General features: G+C 37.5%; 1 protein-coding gene across 4 annotated transcripts in view; it reads right to left on the bottom strand.

Moving 5' to 3' along the window:
- SUPT20H (SPT20 homolog, SAGA complex component) overlaps window positions 1–22,191 on the bottom strand; it is a 64,187-nt gene that overhangs the window by 30,735 nt on the left and 11,261 nt on the right. For all 4 annotated transcript variants that reach the window (XM_063429122.1, XM_063429129.1, XM_063429135.1 and 1 more), the window contains exons 5-14: window positions 21,568–21,634; window positions 17,368–17,494; window positions 15,860–15,963; window positions 14,817–14,933; window positions 13,113–13,166; window positions 11,674–11,813; window positions 6,968–7,127; window positions 6,820–6,876; window positions 5,753–5,824; window positions 2,515–2,672 (exon numbers count right to left, since the gene is read on the bottom strand). In XM_063429122.1, the coding sequence (XP_063285192.1) occupies window positions 2,515–2,672; window positions 5,753–5,824; window positions 6,820–6,876; window positions 6,968–7,127; window positions 11,674–11,813; window positions 13,113–13,166; window positions 14,817–14,933; window positions 15,860–15,963; window positions 17,368–17,494; window positions 21,568–21,634 (1,056 nt within the window). The remainder of the gene's footprint in view (window positions 1–2,514; window positions 2,673–5,752; window positions 5,825–6,819; window positions 6,877–6,967; window positions 7,128–11,673; window positions 11,814–13,112; window positions 13,167–14,816; window positions 14,934–15,859; window positions 15,964–17,367; window positions 17,495–21,567; window positions 21,635–22,191) is intronic.

Here is a 22,191-nt window from a genome sequence, read left to right as displayed (position 1 = left end):
TGATTGGATGAGGGGCATTTAAATACCGGGAGATTTCGGGCGGCAATCCTTACCCCTGACGAAGGAGTTTTCAAACTCCGAAACGCGCGTCGGGTCACTTGGAGGGATCCCCAATCACCACATATCGGCTCCTCACAGTGCACCACACCGGAGGCACTAAGGGAATCCCTCCTCTCACTTATTTTGCAATGGTTATTAATTTTTGTTAATCACTTTACCCCTATGATTTTTTCTGGAGTCCAACTCCACTAGACAGTATTGCAGCATTGAGTTCAGCCATTCAGTTTAGAACACCCACGAAGGTGTTTATTAGCAGAAGCTAGGGAATAGCAACAGTAATAGAACAGTGATAGGTCTTTGCAACATTAGACTTAACTTTTTTCACTGTACACTTTGATCGCTCTGTTCTCTTTGTCACTATTGTTTTACTATTCCCTGCAACCAATATCTGCTATTTCATACTTATGAATATACTCTGTCTATACTGGGTGGACTTATAACCTAACTGATTGATCTCTTAGCAAGATCATTAGGGTTAGGTGCTGCCTCAGGGGAATATTAGCCTAAGCTTCCACGGTATAAGCCCCAATCAAGGAGGCTTTTGAGTAGTATTATATACCAAGGTTTGATACTTAAGGCTAATATAGATAACAGAGCTAATCTGCTGATATATAAGTGCTCTTGTATCCCTTCTATCTTGTAATAGACCAATAAAGTTTTATTTTTTTCATTGATATAAGGATACCCTTTGGCACTTTACCCCATAGCATTGAAGTATTGCTCTGTAGGAACTTTTTCCTTACCCCGCTCCCCCCCCCCCCCCCCTTTTTGTCTGTCTACTGGATTCCAGACCCTAAGATTCATCCAGGCACTAAACTATACTGTACCAACAACCTTATCAGCCGGCTGGGTAGTTGCCCTCTCACAAGGGCACAACCTCAGCATCTTATGTGTTTTTTTCATTATCAATTTTCAAAATACTTTCATTAGTCCCTAGCCTTATCTTATAGTTAGGATAGCCTTATGCCTATCCCACGATTGCTTAAACTCCTTTACTGTGTTATCCTCTACCACTTCAGCTGGAAGGCTATTCCATGCATCCACTACCCTCTCAGTAAAGTAATACTTCCTGATATTATTTTTAAGACTATGTCCTCTTGTTGTGGTAGTTTTTCTTTTTTTTCTCGGGGCTTAACCCCTATTTGTCTATAAAATTGGTTTCAAACTCCTACTTCCTGTGAGAAAGGAAAAAGCCTGACACGTGTTTCGGTGCACGAACGTGTGCACCTTCATCAACCCCTGACGAAGGTGCACACGTTTGTGCACCGAAACGCGCATCTGACTTTTTCCTTTCTCACAGGGCACTTTAAAACATGGTGTAGAAAACCTGCATAAGCATGGTTTAGTTTGATTAGCACTTTATCAAGGTTTTTGCATTTCTTTTTCCTCTGACTATCTAGCGAGTTTACAAGGTAGAGAGGCTTTTCTATTTCTATCTATGTATGTGGATATCTAATGATCGCTAGCATAAGTTGAATTACTGTGAATTCATGAACTAGGAAGATCCTCTTAGGACCACAAAAGACTCTTTGAAATAGAGACAGCAAATTAGAAATATATTTTAGAGATTCACGGGCATAACTACATCTGCATATATAAGTGGGATTAGATTGTTTAAGCAATTGTTGCCAACTATAATTTTTGAAGTTATTGTGACCATGTCCAAGACCAATTTGTACAGCAACTTGGCTCCTTTTTCTGCTTAATTGCATCAAGTCTATATGTGATCCTCCCATGGGGATTCTTTTATAGAATCGTACTGACACAACCCAGGAAAAGTGAGAGTATAGACTTTAAGATTACACTTAATCCTTTAATAGCTCTATATTAATTTATTTTATTGTCTTTGCAGAGTTATGGGTATTATTATGCCTTCTGTTCCCTGTATCCTCGATTACAATACTCATTTAATTTGATTGATTACTATCCGACCCCCCTACATAGACAAAATACAATAAAATCTGAAGGTTAGGGGCACTGGATATATGTTTATACTTGAGTAGTCAGAGGCGTAGCCGATTAGGCTTTGGATTCTGAATCTGACCACAACTACAATTTGGGTGTAGCATTCTAATTAATAATATATACATTTTAATCTTTCCTCCAGTTTGAAACCAATTTCTTTGTTTTTATACATGTTACTAAAACCAGCCCTGTGTAAGCACTTGTTGAGGGACTCAGGCATACATTTTGCTAACATGCAAATATCATATACAGATAATCTTGGAATATTTGTTAAAATATAAAAAAGGTACAAATAGCTTTCTCTAAGTAGGTTATGACTGTCATTGGATCCTAAGTCAGTCCCTCCTGACCCAGCAACAGTCCAGGTTTAGTCAGTATCTCCATTTGAATAGAAAAGAGAAATACATAAATCACAGACTGTTGCTGGGTCATGAGGACTGGCTTGGGAACCATTACTCTATGTAATACATAGGTTTTCACAGAACTCACTGAGAGGGAGATAAACGGTTTTCACTTTCTTCTTCGGTTTTGTAGGTCTGTAATTTTCCGTAGTACAAAGGATTGCCCTTATTTTGAAAAACAGTGAGTTTTGCTTTCTGAAATGGGCTGCCACTTTCCAGTTCAAATAGGTAGTCTTCTTTCATTTCCTACAAATGAAAAGTAAACCAATCTTACGGAGGGGGTTGTAAACAAAAATACATTTCATAAAAGTTGATGTTTGCCTAAAATAGTTACTTACTTCTTATAATAAAATTAAATACAGTTAATTAAAACTAACTATATATGATACCTGCATCCATCTACATTGACTTATAAGATGAATAATTCACTGTTACTTTACTCACATCATGTCTTTAACCCCTTAAGGACCAAACTTCTGGAATAAAAGGGAATCATGACATGTCACACATGTCATGTGTCCTTAAGGGGTTAAAGGACCACTCTAGGCACCCAGACCACTTCACCTAATGAAGTGGTCTGGGTGCCAGGTCCAGCTAGGGTTAACCCATTTTTTTTTATAAACATAGCAGTTTCAGAGAAACTGCTATGTTTATAAATTGGTTAAGCCTTCACCCTAATCCTCTAGTGGCTGTCTCACTGACAGCCGCTAGAGGCGCTTGCGTGATTCTCACTGTGAAAATCACAGTGAGAGCATGCAAGCGTCCATAGGAAAGCATTATAAATGCTTTCCTTTGCGACCGGCTGAATGCGCGCGCAGCTCTTGCCGCGCGTGCGCATTCAGCAGACGGGGCGGAACGGAGGAGGAGAGCTCCCCGCCCAGCGCTGGAAAAAGGTAAGTTTTACCCCTTTTCCCCTTTCCAGAGCTGGGCGGGAGGGGGACCCTGAGGGTGGGGGCACCCTCAGGGCACTATAGTGCCAGGAAAACAAGTATGTTTTCCAGGCACTATAGTGGTCCTTTAAAGAATGAGTAAGAGTCATTGTATCAAAATATTTTTGGGACATTTCATCTGAATCAAATGGCTTTATTCAACATCTGGACAAATCGATCATTCAGGATTTACCTGTGGTGTTCATTTATTATTTATCCCGGGAGATTGATTCGTTGATGCATGGATTAAAGGGACACTATAGTCACCAGAGCAACCACAGCTTAATGTAGTTGTTCTGGTGAGTATAATAGCTCCCTTCAGGCATTTTCATGTAAACACTTACATTGCCCCTTGGGACACCTCCAAGTGGCCACTCCTTAGATGGCCACTGGAGGGGCTTCCTGGCGCAGGGCTGCACAGTAAGCAGCCCTGCCTTTCAGCATCCCCACACATTGCATGGAGACACTGAATTTTCCTCATAGAGATGCATGGATTCAATGCATCTCTATGAGGAGATCCTGATTGGCCAAAACGGCATTTGGCCCCGCCCCTATTCCGATTTTAGCCAATCCAATGTTTTCTCTATGGGCCTTTCACTATGAACTCGCGCGGCCCTGGAAATAAGGTGAGTTTTAAACTTTTATGGGGGGGAGGGGAAGGGGGCAAGCCACCTAAATGGTGGGTTAAACACTATAGGGTCAGGAATACAGGTTTGTGTTCCTGACCCTATAGTGACCCTTGAAATAGATCGAAAGGAAGGTGCACTCATGGAGAAAGGCACTCCAAAAACAACATAAATTTCCGATAGGACAGAAATTGAGAAAGATTACCTAGTATGGAATTCTGGCCAAGTTCAATTAAGCAGAGGGTAGATTATGCCCATAATAACACAGTAATATCAGTAAAGACTAGTATTTCTATAATTTTATAAAGGAAGAGGGAATGAGGAATGATTTAAAATAGCTTACCATTGCATTGTATTTCATAAAATAAAATGCTTACAATATCTATATGGCAGATAGACAGTGGTACTAAAAGTATATTTCTTATACCTGTCAGGTATTAGGTAAAAAAAAAGGCAACTTGAAACTTAATTAAGCTAAACTTAAGTCCGCTTACGTGAATAACCCCTAAAAGCTGCTGTTTGTTATTATTTTTATTGTGTTTCATGCACTTTTTAGAAAGAGGGGAGGTGAGAGGGAATAATTTAAAATAGCATCTGAATTATTTACAAATTAAATGAGACTTTTCGGTTTTAAGAAGTGAATAACCCACTCTCCATTAAGCTTCTAATAATGCTAGAAATGAGCAGTTACATATTTTAAAGGTCAGTTCTTCCCACAGTAAGATAAGAATTGTTTTGTCATATGTCTCTTCTTTCTGAAGGTCAGCCTTCCATACCTACGCCTTTCTTCTAACTTAGGTGTTTGCTGACCTTGCATCAGTGGCGGATCAGGGGGGGGGGCAACGGGGCAATTCCTGTGGTTCTCTAGACATCTCTTTAAGTCTTTTCCAAACCAGTCCTAAAGACCCACCAACAGTCCAGGCTTTGTCATTATCTCCAGTGGAATACAATAGGGAAATACATAAATCCTGGATTGCTGGTGGGACATGAGGACTGGTTTGGGATCCACTGATCTATTGCATTCAAAGAATTCTATGAGTTGAAGGCCATCACAGTGCACGGATATAGGATTTGTTGATGCTACGTGTCATAAAATCCTACCAGTACAAAGTAAGGGGCTATTATTGTGCACAACTATTGATCATAGTCTAGTTATCTATATATTATTTTATATTTTTACCCACAAGTCAATCCCAAATAATAATAATCTGTCTTTTTTTCCTATCTATCAAAGTACTTCCACTGGGTAACATATTCAAATGATTTGTATCCGTGTAAATGCACGTGCTCTTTAAAAGATATAACAACCTGCGATGTCCCTCTCCGATTCATCTTAGAGCTTGTGAAATGGGCAAACACCCACACACATATCTGTGCTATGAAGTGAGGTGAACAGAGTTTTCAAGCTTCTTTTGGTGTTTTTTTTTTTTACTGAGAAGGAATGATTTGGAAATCCCTTCTGCTATTATTCTGCATCAAACACATATGCTAAGCAAATTTAAGGCTAAAAAAAAAAAAAAAAAAAAAAAAAAGAAGTAGATTTCATTTTGGACTTCCATACCATTAAATGAACGAGTTTGTTAAGCTTACATTACAGTTTTATTCTGCTGGCAGAATGGATTATATAAGGAGAGAATCATAGCACTGCTGGAAGAAAATGTGGATTATATAAAGATCCTCTGGAAGGTCTTCTTGCCAGCTAAACTCATACTACACACATGCATCTTACACAAGACAAGAAAAATATTGGCAAAAGGATTTAATTACTCACATCTGCTGGCCAGACAGTAGGTTGTGAGTCGTCAGGTTTGAAAGATTTTTCCACTTTGGCATATTTTTCGACCTAATAAATGGAAAGGGAGGAAAACGTTTGCCCATTTCTCTAGCATTGCATTTTAACAATGTCTCACGAATATCCAACTTACTGCATTCAAACACAAAACGCATTTATATTTTGGAAAGAAAAGAAAAGATTTGGTTGTGTTTAAAACCTTTTTACTAGGACAGTAATGACAAAATGATATGGAACTCCATGCCTGCTAATCGGCGCAGACCACTAATAGTTTATTAGATTTGTGGGGTAATAAGTCAATTTGATCTTGACATCTTTCAAGTAAGGCTTCAAGTAAATGTGTAATGAAGCTGCTGATTAAGGTAAAATGAATGTAGATCTGCCTTGGTGCAAACAAGGTTGGAAGCCATTGCACTGGCCTTAAGGCTTAATCAGGTTTTGAGAGTGCTGTCACTGCTAGGTGCAATTTATTAATTCATTTTTAATCCTATGTTGTACAAATGATTTATTTTGCAATAATAGTAGCAGCTATTATACCATATTTTTCTATTTTATTTGGGGTTTCCTGTCTTAGTATTTCTTTTTTTTTATCATGGTGATGATCTATCGAAATCCATGACAAAGAAATGATGTCATTTATGAATGAACTGAACACATTTTCAAAATTGATTAGCTGAATGATTGCTAGGAATTGTATTTTATTTTGACAAATGGCTTAAAATGCAAGTCCAAATTATACTCCTGGAATTATGTGTTTAACTTGTATTTTCTCTGAACGAAATAAAGAAACAAGCAAATAAATATATAACAAAAAAAAACCCACACACATTTTTAAATCAGGATTGGAATTTGGAAATATCTGATACCAAATATTGGGCAAAAATAATTTAAAGCTTGTTATGAGGGTTTACATCTACAAATTGTACATAATTTCTAATATGAAATACAATTGCTATAATAAATATAAATATATATATATATATATTTTTTACAGTAAATGACTGACACACACACACACACACACACACACAAAAAAACCCACTTACATCCACTTCTGATGGTGCCGTCAATGTGCATGGGGCTTGTCTCCAAGTGTCGACACACTGAAAAAGCCAAACGAAGCATTGTTAATATTATTACAACTATTTATTTTGCTTAGTTTTATCTGTTTTAGAATATCAGCCATTCACATACATTTCCGATTTTGGATATTTTTAGGTCATACTGCGGAGTGGTGGTTTTCCTTTCTTTTCGTTTCTGCAGGTAGTCCAGAAGTCTGAGTTGTGTTGGTGGGAGGCTGTTTGATATCTCCTGCTGTCTGTTCAGGGATGGCCTTGAAAACCTCTTCAGACACCTTGAAAATGGCAACAACATCAGCGTGAAATTTAATTATGTGTTTATTATCGATATCTTGATCCCCTAAAAAATCTCACCATAACAAGCTTTTCAAGTGAAGTTAAAAAAAATAGCTGTACATTTCCTGCCATGCCTCTCTTCGCTTTGACAATAGCAGACAAAGGTGTGTGTGTAGATATGGTGAGAAACTATTTGCATGAAAACATTCAGGCATCTGACAAGCAAGAAGTAAACCAACTTACAACTAATGTTTGCAGACTAATTCCTGGAGTGTTCATTTATGACTAGAATCAGGGGTGATATCATGAATATAACCCTTTAATCCAGTCTGCTTCTTCCCTATATTTGCTGAAAAAAAATCTCCTGAAAATTCAGCTCTAATCGCTATGCTGAAAACATATGGGTGCAAATTGCTACAGAGTGGGCTTCACCTGCATTCAAAATTACTAGCTTGCAATCTCAATAAAAGAAGAAGAAGTGTACAGTGATAGACATTCACAATACCATGCTTGTGACCCTGGAATCCAGTGTGCATGGAGGTGTGTATACCATGCTTAATATCTGCTCAGGGGATTGTAGGATTGCTAATTTGACTAGTGTAATCCTTTATTTTCTCATTTGAAGTATAGCAGATCTTGCTACGCATGCATTTGGGAAAGCTAGAAGCTAGGAAGCCCCAGCTGTGCATTGCTAGTTAATAGTAGAGCATATCAGCTGATCAATCCAAGCCAGTGAAATAAGCACAAGACCACAGTGGTTAGCTCATTGAAGAGAGCTTCTGACTGTCAGTGGATCACAGGTAAAGTCAAACCGATAGCACATGGTCTGACTACTTACATTGGCGGACGTGAGGGCCCTCCTGGCACCATAACCACTACAGTGCCCTGCAGTGATTATGGTGCTTGGAATGTACCATAGCGATTAGAGCTGAATTTTCAGGAGATTTTTTCAGCAGAGTAAGCTAAACTTGGTACGTTTGTCATTTGTAATATTTACTTGAAATACATGTGAGGCAGGGCCTTTGAATCTTATACAATCTTTTGGTGACTATAGTGTTCCATTAAAGGACCACTATAGTGCCAGGAAAACAAACTCGTTTTCCTGGCACTATAGTATTAATAGGTCCCCCCGCACCCTCATGGCCCCCCCTTCTACCAGGCTGAAGGGGGAGGAAGGGGTTAATCCCTTACCTTTCTCCAGCGCCGGGCTCCCTCGGCGCTGGGGACTCTCCTCCTCCTTCCGACGCTATCAGCTGAATGCGCATGCGCGGCAAGAGCCGCGCGCGCATTCAGCCAGTCCATAGGAAAGCATTCTCAATGCTTTCCTATGGACGCTGGGGTCTTCTCACTGTGAAAAGAGCCTCAATGAAACAGCCACTAGAGGCTGGATTAACCCTATTGTAAACATAGTGGTCCTTTAAGTACAAAGACTGGGCTGCCACTGCACCATTTCAATCAATGCTAAATTAAGGCTGTATCGTATAAATGTTTGTGTCAAATTATCACAATGTGCAGTGCAGTTAATAAACTACTTAGGGTGAGATTTATCAAAGCAAAACAGGTGCAATTCTGGGTGAAAAGTGCTACATGTTTAGAGATATGCTATTGGTTTCCACTGTGATTGCTCCATATTTACTAATTTGGCACAGAATCGCCCGATTTTTGCCTTGATATATATCCCTCTAGCTATATAGTGACATCTCATACATATATTTATTTATACACACTTCATTCTTACAGACATTTGGCCATTAGAGGGCACTGTGAACTAAGTGAATAAATATTAAAACAAATGGCGCAGTTCATTAGTAGATAGATCCTTCTAAAGCTGTTTTTTAAATATACACTAGCAATCGATTGCAGGAGGATTTCAATGATAAATCTATTTAATGTGAACTGCTAAAATGCTGGGGGTAAAGAATGGGATAAAAGTGAAGGATATTCTTGGATGTCACCGTGATGTTTAATACCGGGCACTAAAAAATAATAGGGAGGTTTTAAAATTTAGGTTCCCAAGATTTAATATTCCCTTAAAATGTGCACTATGAAAGTATCAAGTAATATATACCAATGCAAAACGTTGGTGTATTACTTTCTACTTCTCTGCATATTAAAGAATGTAGCTGCTCAGCTATCTAAACAAAAAGTAACTGAAACGACTAAAGGCCAGGCATGGAAAGTTAAAAATAAAATAGTACAATGTAATAATGTCAATTCTATTTAAAAAAAAAAAAAAAAAAAATTGCACTGGCCCACAAATAACATGTACTTATAAATAGAGCCTCCTAAACTTAAGTGCTGCTAACTCTATTTGGGCGAGCCTTCACCTCAATAACTCTAACTTAAAAACAAACAAAAAAAAGTGAATAAAGAACAATATACAACAAAATACTTTTACAGTAATGATATAAAGAAATTTGTAGATCTTGTTTCAAGAACTAAAAATTTAATACTCCTGGTACACAGTGGGCTGTTTAGATGGTCCACTTGGTTATAATATGGCATACCTATGTTTCTTTAAAAAAACAAAAACAAAAAAAAAACATTTAAAGGGACTCTCCAGTGCCAGGAAAACAAACTGTTTTCCTGGCACTGCAGGGCCCCTCTACCTCTCACCCCCCATCCCAAGTTGCTGAATGGGTTAAAACCCCTTCAGTGACTTACCTGTATCCAGCGCCGATGTCCCTCGGCGCTGGGTCAAGGTCTGCCCACGCTCCCGGGGGTGACCTATTGAGCATGCGCGGCCAGCGGCGGGGGAGACGTAATGCGCTTTAATGCTTTCAATGCCTTCCTATGGGGATTTCAGCGACGCTGGAGGTCCTCACATAGCGTGAGGACGTCCAGCGACGTTATAGCACACTTTTCATTTCTATGAACACGGAAGTGTCCTCTAGTGGCTGTCTAGTAGACAGCCACTAGATGAGGACTTAACCCTTCAAGGTAAATTTTGAAGTTTATGAAAACTGAAATAATTACACTTGCAGGGTTAAGGGTGGTGGGAGTTGGCACCCAGACCACTCCAATGGGCAGAAGTGGTCTGGGTGCCTGGAGTGTCCCTTTAACACTTTGGTGTGTCTCTAGCTGAAAATAATTTATCCAGAGCAACAAAGGTAAAGAAATAGTAACATTACAATGTTGTCTCGGGCCACAAAATCTCAACTACTGCCCAGATTAAAAGAGTAACAGAGCAACCCAAAAAACAAACTAACATGCATGTTCTACATTGAAATGATTTTTAGGGTTTAAACAGGTTTCTAAATGTAAAAAACAAAAAACAAAAAAACATTCCAGATATTACAAGGAGCATAACAAAATAAGTATTTCCAAATTAAACCTGTCAGAATGCCGAAGATCACTTAGTGGAAAAAGAGTTCAGCAAAAAAAAAAAAAAATATTTAAGCTTTTTTTTCCCCCCCAGCTGACATGGGACTGACAATAAAAGAATAGTTTGATGTCAGTTATCTATATAAGATCATTTGACAGAGGAGATAAATATGAGCTTACTTGAAGTCTCTTAAGAGATAATAAGAGAAAATATTTTGCCAAAGCCTGTGACGGCAATAGCTACATGACAACTGCATCAAATCCACAATATTTCCTAATCATCCTACGCAAGGAGAGCATAACATGCTGACAGATACTACAACCGCAGTAAATTATAATCAGTTTTGAAGTATTTATATGTATGGTAGGCTTTTACTTGCCAATCCTACTGGGAATCTGAGAATTCTACATTTTAATATGCGAGTGTATGACTTATCTTATTCTTTTACTAGTCACATGTAAATTAATGCTCCTAACACCATAATCACTACATCACGTGTGTGTGGTAGTTATGGTGCCATGAGTGCCCCGGCGCTCTCCTATAGAAAGCAGCCATGCCATTTTAAAATGGTTTGACTTCTTACCTGCCTTCTTTCAGCGGACAAGACAGTTGAAAGCTACTGTTTAGAAGCATAGTTAGCTCTCCTAGGCTAAGCCTAGCTGTGAAAAGCCAGTTAATTGGCGGAGAGCGCCAAACTGACCACTTTCACCCAATGAGCCCTGGCTAGTGAAGAGGCAGGAAGCGTCATACACCAGGTAAGACGTCAAATTGTTCGCAGGAAAACATCTCTGCTATGCAAACTACTAAAGTAGCACTTAACAACAACAAAAATATTTTTAAATGTAACTGCAGATAGGATGGTGGCTTCATTAGGAAACTCGGACCAAAAACAGGATTGCTTTTGCAAAGATAAGTCTGACAGGACATAAGTGTTAAGTAAGCATGGCTGGTATTGCTTTACTGGGATCTCTACTCCGGATTTAATCTATCTCTGCTTTTGTTCATGATGATTAGCCCTCTGGGGGATCAAAAGCAGCCACAGCTCTGCAACAGATTGAATGTGATAGCTTTGGTCTTTTCTTCATCTCAACTACCATATTAGTTTCCAGGAAATAAATAAAACCTGCACTGCACATAGATGATATATAAAACCTGCACTGTCAACAAGAGGCAGAGAAAAAAAGAAAATCAAAGCACAACCAAAAACAACACATCCTTACCGTTTCATTGGGAATGTGTTCATCTTCTGTTTGTTGAACAAAAGGCGGTTTGCAGTGCAGGTGACCGATATAGAAGGATCAAGACATAAAGGCTCAGCTGTTGCCAAGATTAACTGGCTCTCTAATAAAAGCTTGTCTTCCTATACATCGAAAAAGACATGGCATGGTATGATTTGCATTAAAGCAATTCTCATTATTTTAGTTAACACTCAATATAACCTTACATTTGGAAAAACAAAGACAAGGTTTTCTACAAATGAATTGGAATGCTAGACTATAATTTACAATCACATTTGATATAAATACACGTGGCACTTTCCAACTGGGAGTTATATTCACCAGAAACGCTGTTTTAAATGCAAGTAAGCTTTTATACGAAAAAGTCTTATCACATTTACTAAACGAACTCAAGCTGCTATAATACATCACTCAAGACACACACTGCTATTTGATTCGATGCTTTATATACCCATGTTTAATGTTTGTTTGTTTGGTTTTATTCCAAAATGTACCCAGTTATTTTTGTGTAAGGGTAAGTACCACTTACCATTTAAACGGACACTCCAAACACTATGATCACTATAGCGATACTTGATTTTTGTTTAATGAACACTCTAACATTAAAAACAAATATATTATTTGTTTCTTTCTTCAATTCCTTGGGTCCCCCTTTGTTAAATAAATAAATATATATATATATAAATTATCTGTAATCCAGTGCCAGGACAGTCTCCTTTCTGAAGCTGCTCTCTCTCTCAGATCAGCTCTGATGACTTTTGACCAATCCAATGCTCATCATAGAAAAGCATTGGGAATATATGGCACAGGCACATAATTTTGGTTAGAGACATACTGGACATGTTCAGAGTCATCATGATGAATATGATGATGCTGATTTGAAAAGACATTGTAAAACTAAAGGTCATCAATAAGGAAGCGCCTCTAGTTGCCGCCAGTCTGATGGCTGGTAGATATCTGGTTAGGATAACACGTAAACATTGCTGTTTGTATAAAACAGCAATGTTTTACATTGCCAGAGAAAAGGCACAGGCCTCTGTGGATGAAAATCATTTCACTTGGGCATTGCAGCATATTAAACCAACTGTAGATGTGATGTGAGAGCACGTACCACTGTACAGCACTGTGACCTGCCAGATTGTGCTCTATTCTTGGCAGAGAACAGTGTTGTGAGCATGTGAAAAGACTTTCAGTTAGGATACTCAAGAAATATGTAATAAGTGTCATGTCATTGATCTACTACAAATGTTCACACTGCCACTAACTCCATACTCATTGGTAGATCTTTAAAGCTTTTGTATTTTCAATGTTTTGTTGCTATCATGTTAACAAATTATGTCTTAGAATAGAATATTTCAATAAATCACGTATAATGACAGCAGTCATGCAATGTCCATAAAAAAAAAAAAAAGATGACTTACCTGTGTCCACTTATGGTTGTCACTAGTTATAGCATGTATATCTGAAACCAAAGTCTGCAAGCACAAAAAAAAAAAGGAATTAAATAAGATAAAACAGAATCAAACAAACCTAAAAACTGAAATGACTAAGAAGAACAACAACAAACTTTAATTAATAACAAGAAACATTGTTGCTATACATTTTCACAGGAACAAAATGAATCACAATTTCCAAAACAGATAGGTTTGAAGAAAATATAAATTTTAATTTTGCTGGAATGATTTACCCCTTTCAGTTAAAGTGGGTCGGTCATTCGTAAGGTTAAAGGGATGCTGTAAGCACCATAACAACTACATCTACAGCCTCTTGCTTAGCGGATTGTTTATATGGGAGTTACACATTTGCATTAGCAATATACAATTTTGCCAAGTTTGGATTAGATTTACTAGGTGGGCGTGTTGGCTAATAAAATTAAATATTTATTAACTTCTGAATTGCTTTGCAATTGATGGAGTATGGGGAGGGGGGGTGGAACGTCTTCTAGACGATGACTATGTTATCTCACCACGCACAAGGAGTGGAAGATCCTATAAATGTGTAGGATTTCCCATAGGCCCGTGTTATGAGCACTCATTCATGTGCAAGAGTATAAAGATGACATTTCTCCTGGCAGCATCGTGTACCAGGCATTGAAGAGGGTAGAATGGTGGCACTTAAAAATGCGAAAATGTCAGGTGAATATATTTAATCCGTTGCTTCTCCTCCCATTGAAAGAAAATGTCACCTGGAGTGTTGGGGAGGGGAGTCTTTACAAACTATTAGCTATTGAAATCTCGGTTTCCGAGTAGAACAAAATTTTCCAGAGAATAAAAAAAAAATGTGCATCATCAAACATTCATTTATAGCAAAAGATTGATTATCAATTGCTGAAAAATATTACGATACAGAATTTAAATATAGGAGATGTAACATAAACAGGTAAATGAAACTTGAAACTGAAAAGATTGATCAAAATCCATACTTTTTATGCTTTTTTATGATTTTGCTATGCTTGCATTTTTTAGACTCTACAGTCTCCAAGGTTACTCAGTGAGGTTAAAAAAGCAACATTTATTGCCATGTGCATACCACATTCTTTAAAAAAAGAGTTTACCTAAACAATTAAGGCTTAGGAGTAAAAAAATGCAGTTCTTCTGGGCAGTAACAGACTTCATGGACACATGATTTGTTGTTTTCACTTTGTACTCTTGCACATTGGATATAAAATATAATAATGACTTTTAAAATAATAAATGTTATTCTGACAATTTTATTTACATCAGGGAACCAGCAAACTGTGTATGTATTAGTTACAGCTCTCTTTACGCACTGTAACTACATTTTAGGAAACCAAACATAACTGGACAAATTAACATAACCTCAAATATGATCAGGCATGGACTAATCACTGAGAAACTGGGCCAATGCCCAGCGGGCCAAGATGGTTTGAGGACAAAGGTTCAGCTAAGAAGATCAGTGAATCTCCCCAAGTGGCACAGTAAATCACAGAAATAAACAACCCAATGGCCACCACTTTATATACTGTCTGCTTGCAGTTTCACCCGCTCTTCCCTGTTGCCTCTTTTATAGCAGCAATGTGTGAGACTTCTTATATATTAATAAAAAAAAAAGCAGATCTGAAATCTACAGTCACAGTTTTAATGGCAGAACAATAAAATGCTTGCCTGCATGGTTGGACGTAAAAGAACATGTCTTGTCTGATACGTGGGTGATTTTAAGTTGCCAGACTGTCTGTAGTCACGAATTTCAGTTATGACACACCCACAATGGAAAATATTCACCTGTGTGAATGAGATAGAGAAAAAAAAAAGTGAGAAAGAACAAGGTCTAATAATCCACGCAAGGCTATTCACTATGGCATCCGTTTAATAAAATTGGATAAGCTTCTCAAATGATCACAATTTGATTGAAAAACGTTTCAAATGATTTATCTACAAAGATTCCCATACACGTAAATGGTGACTTCTGCAGATGAATCATTTGAAAAGTTTTCTAACAATTGTGATAATTTGAAAGGTTTATCCAAAAGTAGGGATCAACTGATATTGGATTTTTAGAGCCGATACCGATAATCTGTGCACTTTCAGGCCGATAGCCGATAACTTGCCCATATTCTGTACATTTACCAATTTGAAAAAATAAACTATTTATAAAGGTAAATGCACAAAACATATATGCCACATGTGATGGATGCAGTTTCTCTGAAACTGCTATGTTTACAGCTGCAGGGTTAAAACCTGGGGGACCTGGCACCCAGACCACTTCAATGAGCTGAAGTGGTCTGGGTGCCTATAGTGGTCCTTTAATAATACAAATATCAAGTTTTGAAAATGATGAGCATGATAAGATTAATTTATTCTATAAAATCTATAGATCAGGTTGAGTATGGAGCCAATTCTCCAACTCTTTATTTTCATAAATGTTTAATTTCAGCCTATGGATTCCTTAAGGAGTGAACTGGTGTTCTCTTTAGAACAAGCTCAACATGGACTTTTTAGGTGAGGTCTAAAATATTTTCTTTTCTATGTTTCTTCTCTATGTTTCAGAATTTAACATGTATGTTTTTGGAACCAAAATCCAAAAGAAGGTGACTGCGAATAAAACAGAACTAATGCTAACTTTTTTTGATAGATACACATTTACGATTATGGGTAATTTTGCTATCGGAAATAAACAAAACAACAAAAAGAAAATAATGTTCTCAAACCTGGGACTTTTCTAGAAGATCTACTAAAATTGGAGGCAACTCTTCTGCATCCAGATATTCTAAAAGCTCTCCCTCTTCGTAAGGGAGCCTGATAGTTTCTGAATCTGGAGGGGGTTCAAGAAAACAATTAAAATCATCAACTTATCCTCCTTGTTCAGACGTTTTAACCTACACACACAAAACTATTTAAGGTGTTTTACTGCAAGTAAGACCTGACAATATATTATATAGAAATGGCAACAAATCCTTTTAACGTAAAGTCAAATCTATCTCTTGGTATGACAGAGAAAATGGCGTGGCACACTTATGGTGTTGTACACTTAAAGGGCCACTCCAGACCTCTAAAGAACTGTATCTTGCTGTGCTGTTGTGCTCTAGGTGTGAATAGTGAGTGTATCGTCTTTTTTCATTTTACAAAAAGTGCAGATTTCCTTAGAAATTGGCACTTTTATGAATGAACATTGTTAAAACACCCTGCCTGAAATGAAGTGAAAAAGAAGAAAAAAATAAAAAATAATGAAATGCATGCACGTTTTCATTGTAGGCATATCTACAAAACAGTGATTTTTTTTTTGTGTTTTGTTTTTTGGATTTGAGCAGTGGAGTGTCCATTTAATTTGGCAGTCCTTTCTACTATCCATTAGTAAAATTCTTTTTTATTTATTTATTGTGGGAGATTAACAACAACATGCACTACTGTGAATATACAAGCTAAATGCACAACTATCAAGCAATAAAATTTGCATAATTTGCATATGAAACAATACAATTTTATATAATTTATGATTACTATGTGATCTTAGCTTGCTTCACCAATAAAAATAAAAGTTCTACATAATGCAAACATAAGCCTTGATTTTATATTTTAGCATAAGCTTTTCAAATGATTGAAATCTGTTAGACTTTAATTGGGACTTCTGTAGATAAAGCACTTGAAAAGTTTTTCTATGGGATTTTTTGTAGATAATTCATTTGAAAAGCACATCTAACAGATCGTGATCACCTGAAAAGTTTATCCAAAAATATTAAATCGAGGTCATAGTGAGAGGAGTAACAGCAATAATTTAATAATATATTGACTACAGTAGTGTGAAATAGAACATCTAATATCTATATCATGAAAGTGGTATTCACAGAACAAAATGATGTTTTTGTGGCTTAAGAGTTAAAAAAGATTTACATTTAAGTGCGTGCCAGAATGCATCTGATACATCAGATAGATATTCTTTTTTTTTTTACAACAAATAATTTTCATGTCTCCTCCACTCTCTCCAGTTCAAGAGAATTCCAAATATTTTCACCAAGCTCATCATTATAGTTAAGTGCTGTTGAGTCACATACAGGTACAATGTAATGGCCCCCACTGTAGGCACAATCTAACAATGCATAAACATTCCAGTCATAATCATTTTATTCTGTCATCACAAGAAATGGATCTGACAAAACCCGGGCCAAATGAGAATATCTCAGAACAGTTACATGTACAAGGTAGCAGAGTTCTCTGGTACCTGATCCATTTTTGCCTCGCAGCATCAGTGAGTAACCTTCGTTTCCAGGGTAAAGGTTGACTACAAGGCATGAGAGGGACTCTTGCATTACAAGTTTCTGCAGCAAATTCACATTTCGTCTCAGGTTCTGTTTTAAAAATACAATGTAAGCAGGAAAAAAAAATAATTACAAAAAGCACAGAGAGCAGAAAAGCAGAGTCTTAGTTGTAAACAATATAACATTAATTTGGGTTTAAACAATAACATTATAGTTGTGATATTACAGAAGGTGTAGGAAAGAACTGTGTCATGGTACATGACAGCCATAATATTAAACTTGTATGGGAAAAGAGGAAAAACAAATGCTAATAGAAAATGAACTATTAACAGTATAGGCTTAAAGGGGCACTATAGTCAAGTGAACAACTACAGCTTAATGTAGTTGTTTTAGTGAGTACAGGCATTTCCTGCAGGCTACTTCATGTAAACACTGCTTTACAGGCATTTTCTTGTACGTTACTGCCTATGGACACCTCCATTGGAAGTCACTCAGACTGCCACTAGAGGTGCTTCCTGTGTCTTCATAGAGATGCGGATTACCCAGCGCAGCATTTTGCCACACTTGCTCAGTAGCCTCCTGATGGGAAAGTGTTAGATTTTCCACGGAGGCGGATCGGGGGAAGACCCAGAGCTGCATGCCGCCGGAATAAAGGTACGTTTTCTACTTATTTAAGGCTGATAAGATGGGTCCGGGAGGCTAAGTAGTATTTATAAATTTGTATTCCTAACCTTATATAGTGTTTTTTTAAGCGGATTATACTCATGCTGTAAAAATGAAATTATTCTATTATTACAGGGTTATTCCCTAAAGTGAGAATTTAAAGTGAATTTCTAATTCAAAGGAATGCTATAGGCACCAAAACAACTTTTAGTTAATAAGGTTGGTGTAAAGATGAAGCCCCTGCAATCTTCCTGCTCATTTTTGTTGTCCTTTAGGAATGAAATCACTTTGTTTACATAGTCCTTGTCACTCCTCCCTGCATGTGACTTGCACAGTCTTCCTAATCAGTTGCTGCAAAGATAGATCTCTTGTTTATACTTTCTTTATTGTACACTCTGTTTTATTTAGAATGTGTTCTTTCCTGCTCTGTTAGTAGCCTTTTAGACCCTGCAGGAAGCTCCTGTGTGCGGTTAAAGTTCAATTTACAGAGTAGGAGATAAAATATGTAAAGCAAGTTAACATCTCATAATTGTAAAATTACATCTCATAATGTACAATTAAAAAAAAAAACATTTTTTCATGCAGGCTGTGTGAGTCACAGCCAGTTGAGATGGGGCCAGTGCTGCATAAACAGAAACAAAAGTGATTTAAAGGGACACTATAGTCACCTGAACAACTACAGCTTAATGTATTTGTTCAGGTGAGATCTATAGCTCCCTGCAGCCTTTCTCATGTAAACACTGTATTTCCAGAGAAAATACAGTGTTTACATTGATTGATAGGAATACCTCCAGTGGCCGTCACTCAGACGGCCACTAGAGGCACTTCCTATCATGCAGGGCCCTAAAAAGGCCCTGTACACGTCAGACGTTTGAAAATACGTCTGACGTGTGCTGGAGAGAGAAGGCACTGTGTGCGCGCCTTCTCTCTCCAGCCTGTCAGCAGAGGAGGGGGGCGGGTAGTGCGCATGAATGCCGCCCTCTGAAGTATGTGCGCCGAAGCCGCGCATGCGCACAAGGGAGCAATGACGCTTCCAAATGGAAGCGTCTGATTGCTCCCTGCTTGCGCCCGCCTATTTCGTCATTTCGAAATAGGGGGCGCGGCTTCACGAGGTTCCCGGCGCTGGAACCAGGTGAGTAAACAGGGGCTCCCTGGAGAGTCCCTTTAACTCCTAAATGGTAGAGAATTGAGCAGTGTTAATATTAGAAAATCAAACCGTTATGTCTTATCTACTTTAATGCAATAATAGTACAACTGATGCTAATAAGCGTACATTAAAACCATGCCATCATAACTTGTCCCAACCACATGGCCATTAATGGCTCCCAACAAATTCAGAACAATAATTTTAATTACACATTTTGGCTCCTACTTCAAACAAATTAGTTTCTAAACTTTGTGAGAGCCATGTTTATGAGCGGCCATATTCAGATGACACCATCTGTATAAATCGGATGTGAAATTAAAGGTCATTAAAGAACATATTTCTATTCTACTTTGTTATTAAAATAGTCCACACAACAAAGAATGTCTAATATAAATAGGTCAAAATTAGAGGGTTGGTTAATATCTCTAAATATAGAACACAATGCTAGAAAACAGAATGAATGTGACAATGATTAAGGTCTTCAAAAACAGTCTAAACAAACATACAGTTTTGCACCTTGAAACTGGGGGTTGGGGAACAAGTAATACTAAAAATAGCAGGAAAAACCACCCATAGTTTTAGAAAGCAATGAGGTCATATAATGTCTATATGTACTGTTAAACTGTTCCATATGAATGTGAGATTCAACACACCATCAGTACCAGGAAGCAAGTATAATACATGCTTACATTTTAAATAAATACAGGAAAGCCGCAGGGGTAATAGTTTCCAGTCATAGGGAACGTATAACTACAATTTGAGAGTTAAGGTCGACATTGTAACGAGATGACATCATATTTGATGGTAGAACAATATTACATAGTAAGCACAAAACCAAAAGGTTTCCATTTCAGAACAGAACGAATTAATAGAGGTTATATAATCCTTTAACTCGGCAGCGGGAGGTTGGATGGAAGAATATTATTGTTCAATATGCCAATTAGTTAAGAGAAGACTATGAAAAGTTGAATTTTCATACGTCCAATGTATTACACAGGGTATTTGATGCAAATAAGTCTTCGTTTCCCATGTCTGAAGTGACAGTTCCTCTTTAAAATCCTGGTGTTCGTTTTTTGGCTATGTTGGCAGAAGTAAGTTGATTTTACATACACTTCTATAGCCACTTGGCAAAACCTTAAAATTCTAGGACTATATTCAAAACTTTGGATCACATGACAGTTCTATAAAACCCCTTAAGGACTGAGCCAAATGTACACGTTGTGAACAAAACAAAACGTAAACAAAACCTGGCATTTGCGCTACATGTCTGTCCAACCGTAATTCACCTCTTTCATATTAAATGCACCCACCCTTATTATATATCATTTTATTCAGGGGAAACAGGGCTTTCATTAAATATCAAATATTAAGCTATGAAACATAATTTAATATGAAAAAAAATGGGAGAAAATAAGAAATTTCGTTATTTTTTTAGTTCTACATGACATTTTAACTGTCAATGTCATAATACTGTTTGCTTTTACTGCAATAAAATACACATATTTGTATTCAGCAAAGTCTCACGTGTAAAACAGCACCCCCTATGTACAGGTTTTATGGTGTTTTGGGAAGTTACAGGGTCAAATATAGCACGTTACATTTGAAATTGAAATTCTCCAGATTGGTTACGTTGCCTTTGAGACTGTATAGTAGCCCAGGAATGAAATTTACACCCATCATGGCATACCATTTGCAATAGTAGACAACCAAAGGTATTGCAAATGGGGTATGTCCAGTCTTTTTTAGTAGCCATTTGGTCACAAACACTGGCCAAAGTTAGCGTTAGTATTTGTTTGTGTGTGAAAAATGCAAAAAACGCCAATTTTGGCCAGTGTTTGTGACTAAGTGGCAAACACTGACAGACATACTGACACACACACAGACATACTGACACACATGCAAACTTTAAAATTTTAAAGCCTCCCTCCAGTTTCCAACCTTATTCAGGAGGGTGGCTTCCCTGCGGTCCAGTGGCAGGCTGAGGTAGTTGGGAGTGAGAGGCTCAGCCCCCTCCTTACGACCTTCTCCTCCCTTCCGCGCGGCTTCACTCTATCTGGGAGAAAGTGATTCACAGCAGTCACGTCCTCCCAGCCTGCTGCCATAAAGCAAGGGAGTCCGATGGCGCTGTTAAAGGGCCACAGCGCCCGACCTGGCCCCTTTGTGTGTGGCCCAGTGTAAAAAACATTTTTTACGGACAGCGGGGCAGCTGCCTTGGGCCCCCCAGGAGCAACTAGGCCTGGGGCAGCTGCCCGGTTTGCTCCGCTTTAAAGATTATTTTACTTTGTAAGCAGCTATACTATTATTCACAAACATTGAAAAAAAAATATTAAGGAATAATAATAATAATATGTACCTTTATCTCTGGCTCCTTTTCACATTCTTCAATATATAAGTCATACAATTTATGAAACACAGATTTCCTAAAAAAAAAAAAAAAAAATAGAAAAGATACATTTTATACACAAGTATATAGCTAATGATGTGAGCACACAGAAAATAAAGTGTCCCTCTAGTAATTAGTGCTCTTTATTAATAGGTTAAAATAAAATGTTACATGTTTTATTAGGACAGACACTTGAACATAGATCTAAACAAAAATACAACCATGTTAAAAGAAACAAACAAATGACAGGCTAATAACTAAAAATCACCTAAAATAATATTTTTAGAGTTATGTTGTATTCAAAATTATGTAGCTTCCTTTATATAGAAATAGCTGAATACTGATATCTCTACTTAGAGAGTACTGATAACCTTTAAAACAACATTGGTGTTAGCCTCCACATGTCCCTTGTATATGTCTCCTTCCATACAGCAAACTACAAACAAATATCTATACACCGACAGTCACAGAAAAGAAAGACTGTTTAAATTAACAAACACAGCTATATTATATGTTATATATAGTCGGAAAGTTAAATATATATTCACTTTAGATCAACAGCAAAAACAGATGTGAGAATGGCTGAGCATTATG

This window comes from Pelobates fuscus, chromosome 1, assembly GCF_036172605.1.
Source record: "Pelobates fuscus isolate aPelFus1 chromosome 1, aPelFus1.pri, whole genome shotgun sequence".
Classification (NCBI taxonomy): Eukaryota; Metazoa; Chordata; class Amphibia; order Anura; family Pelobatidae; genus Pelobates; species Pelobates fuscus.
This window is presented reverse-complemented; position numbering and strand designations above follow the sequence as displayed.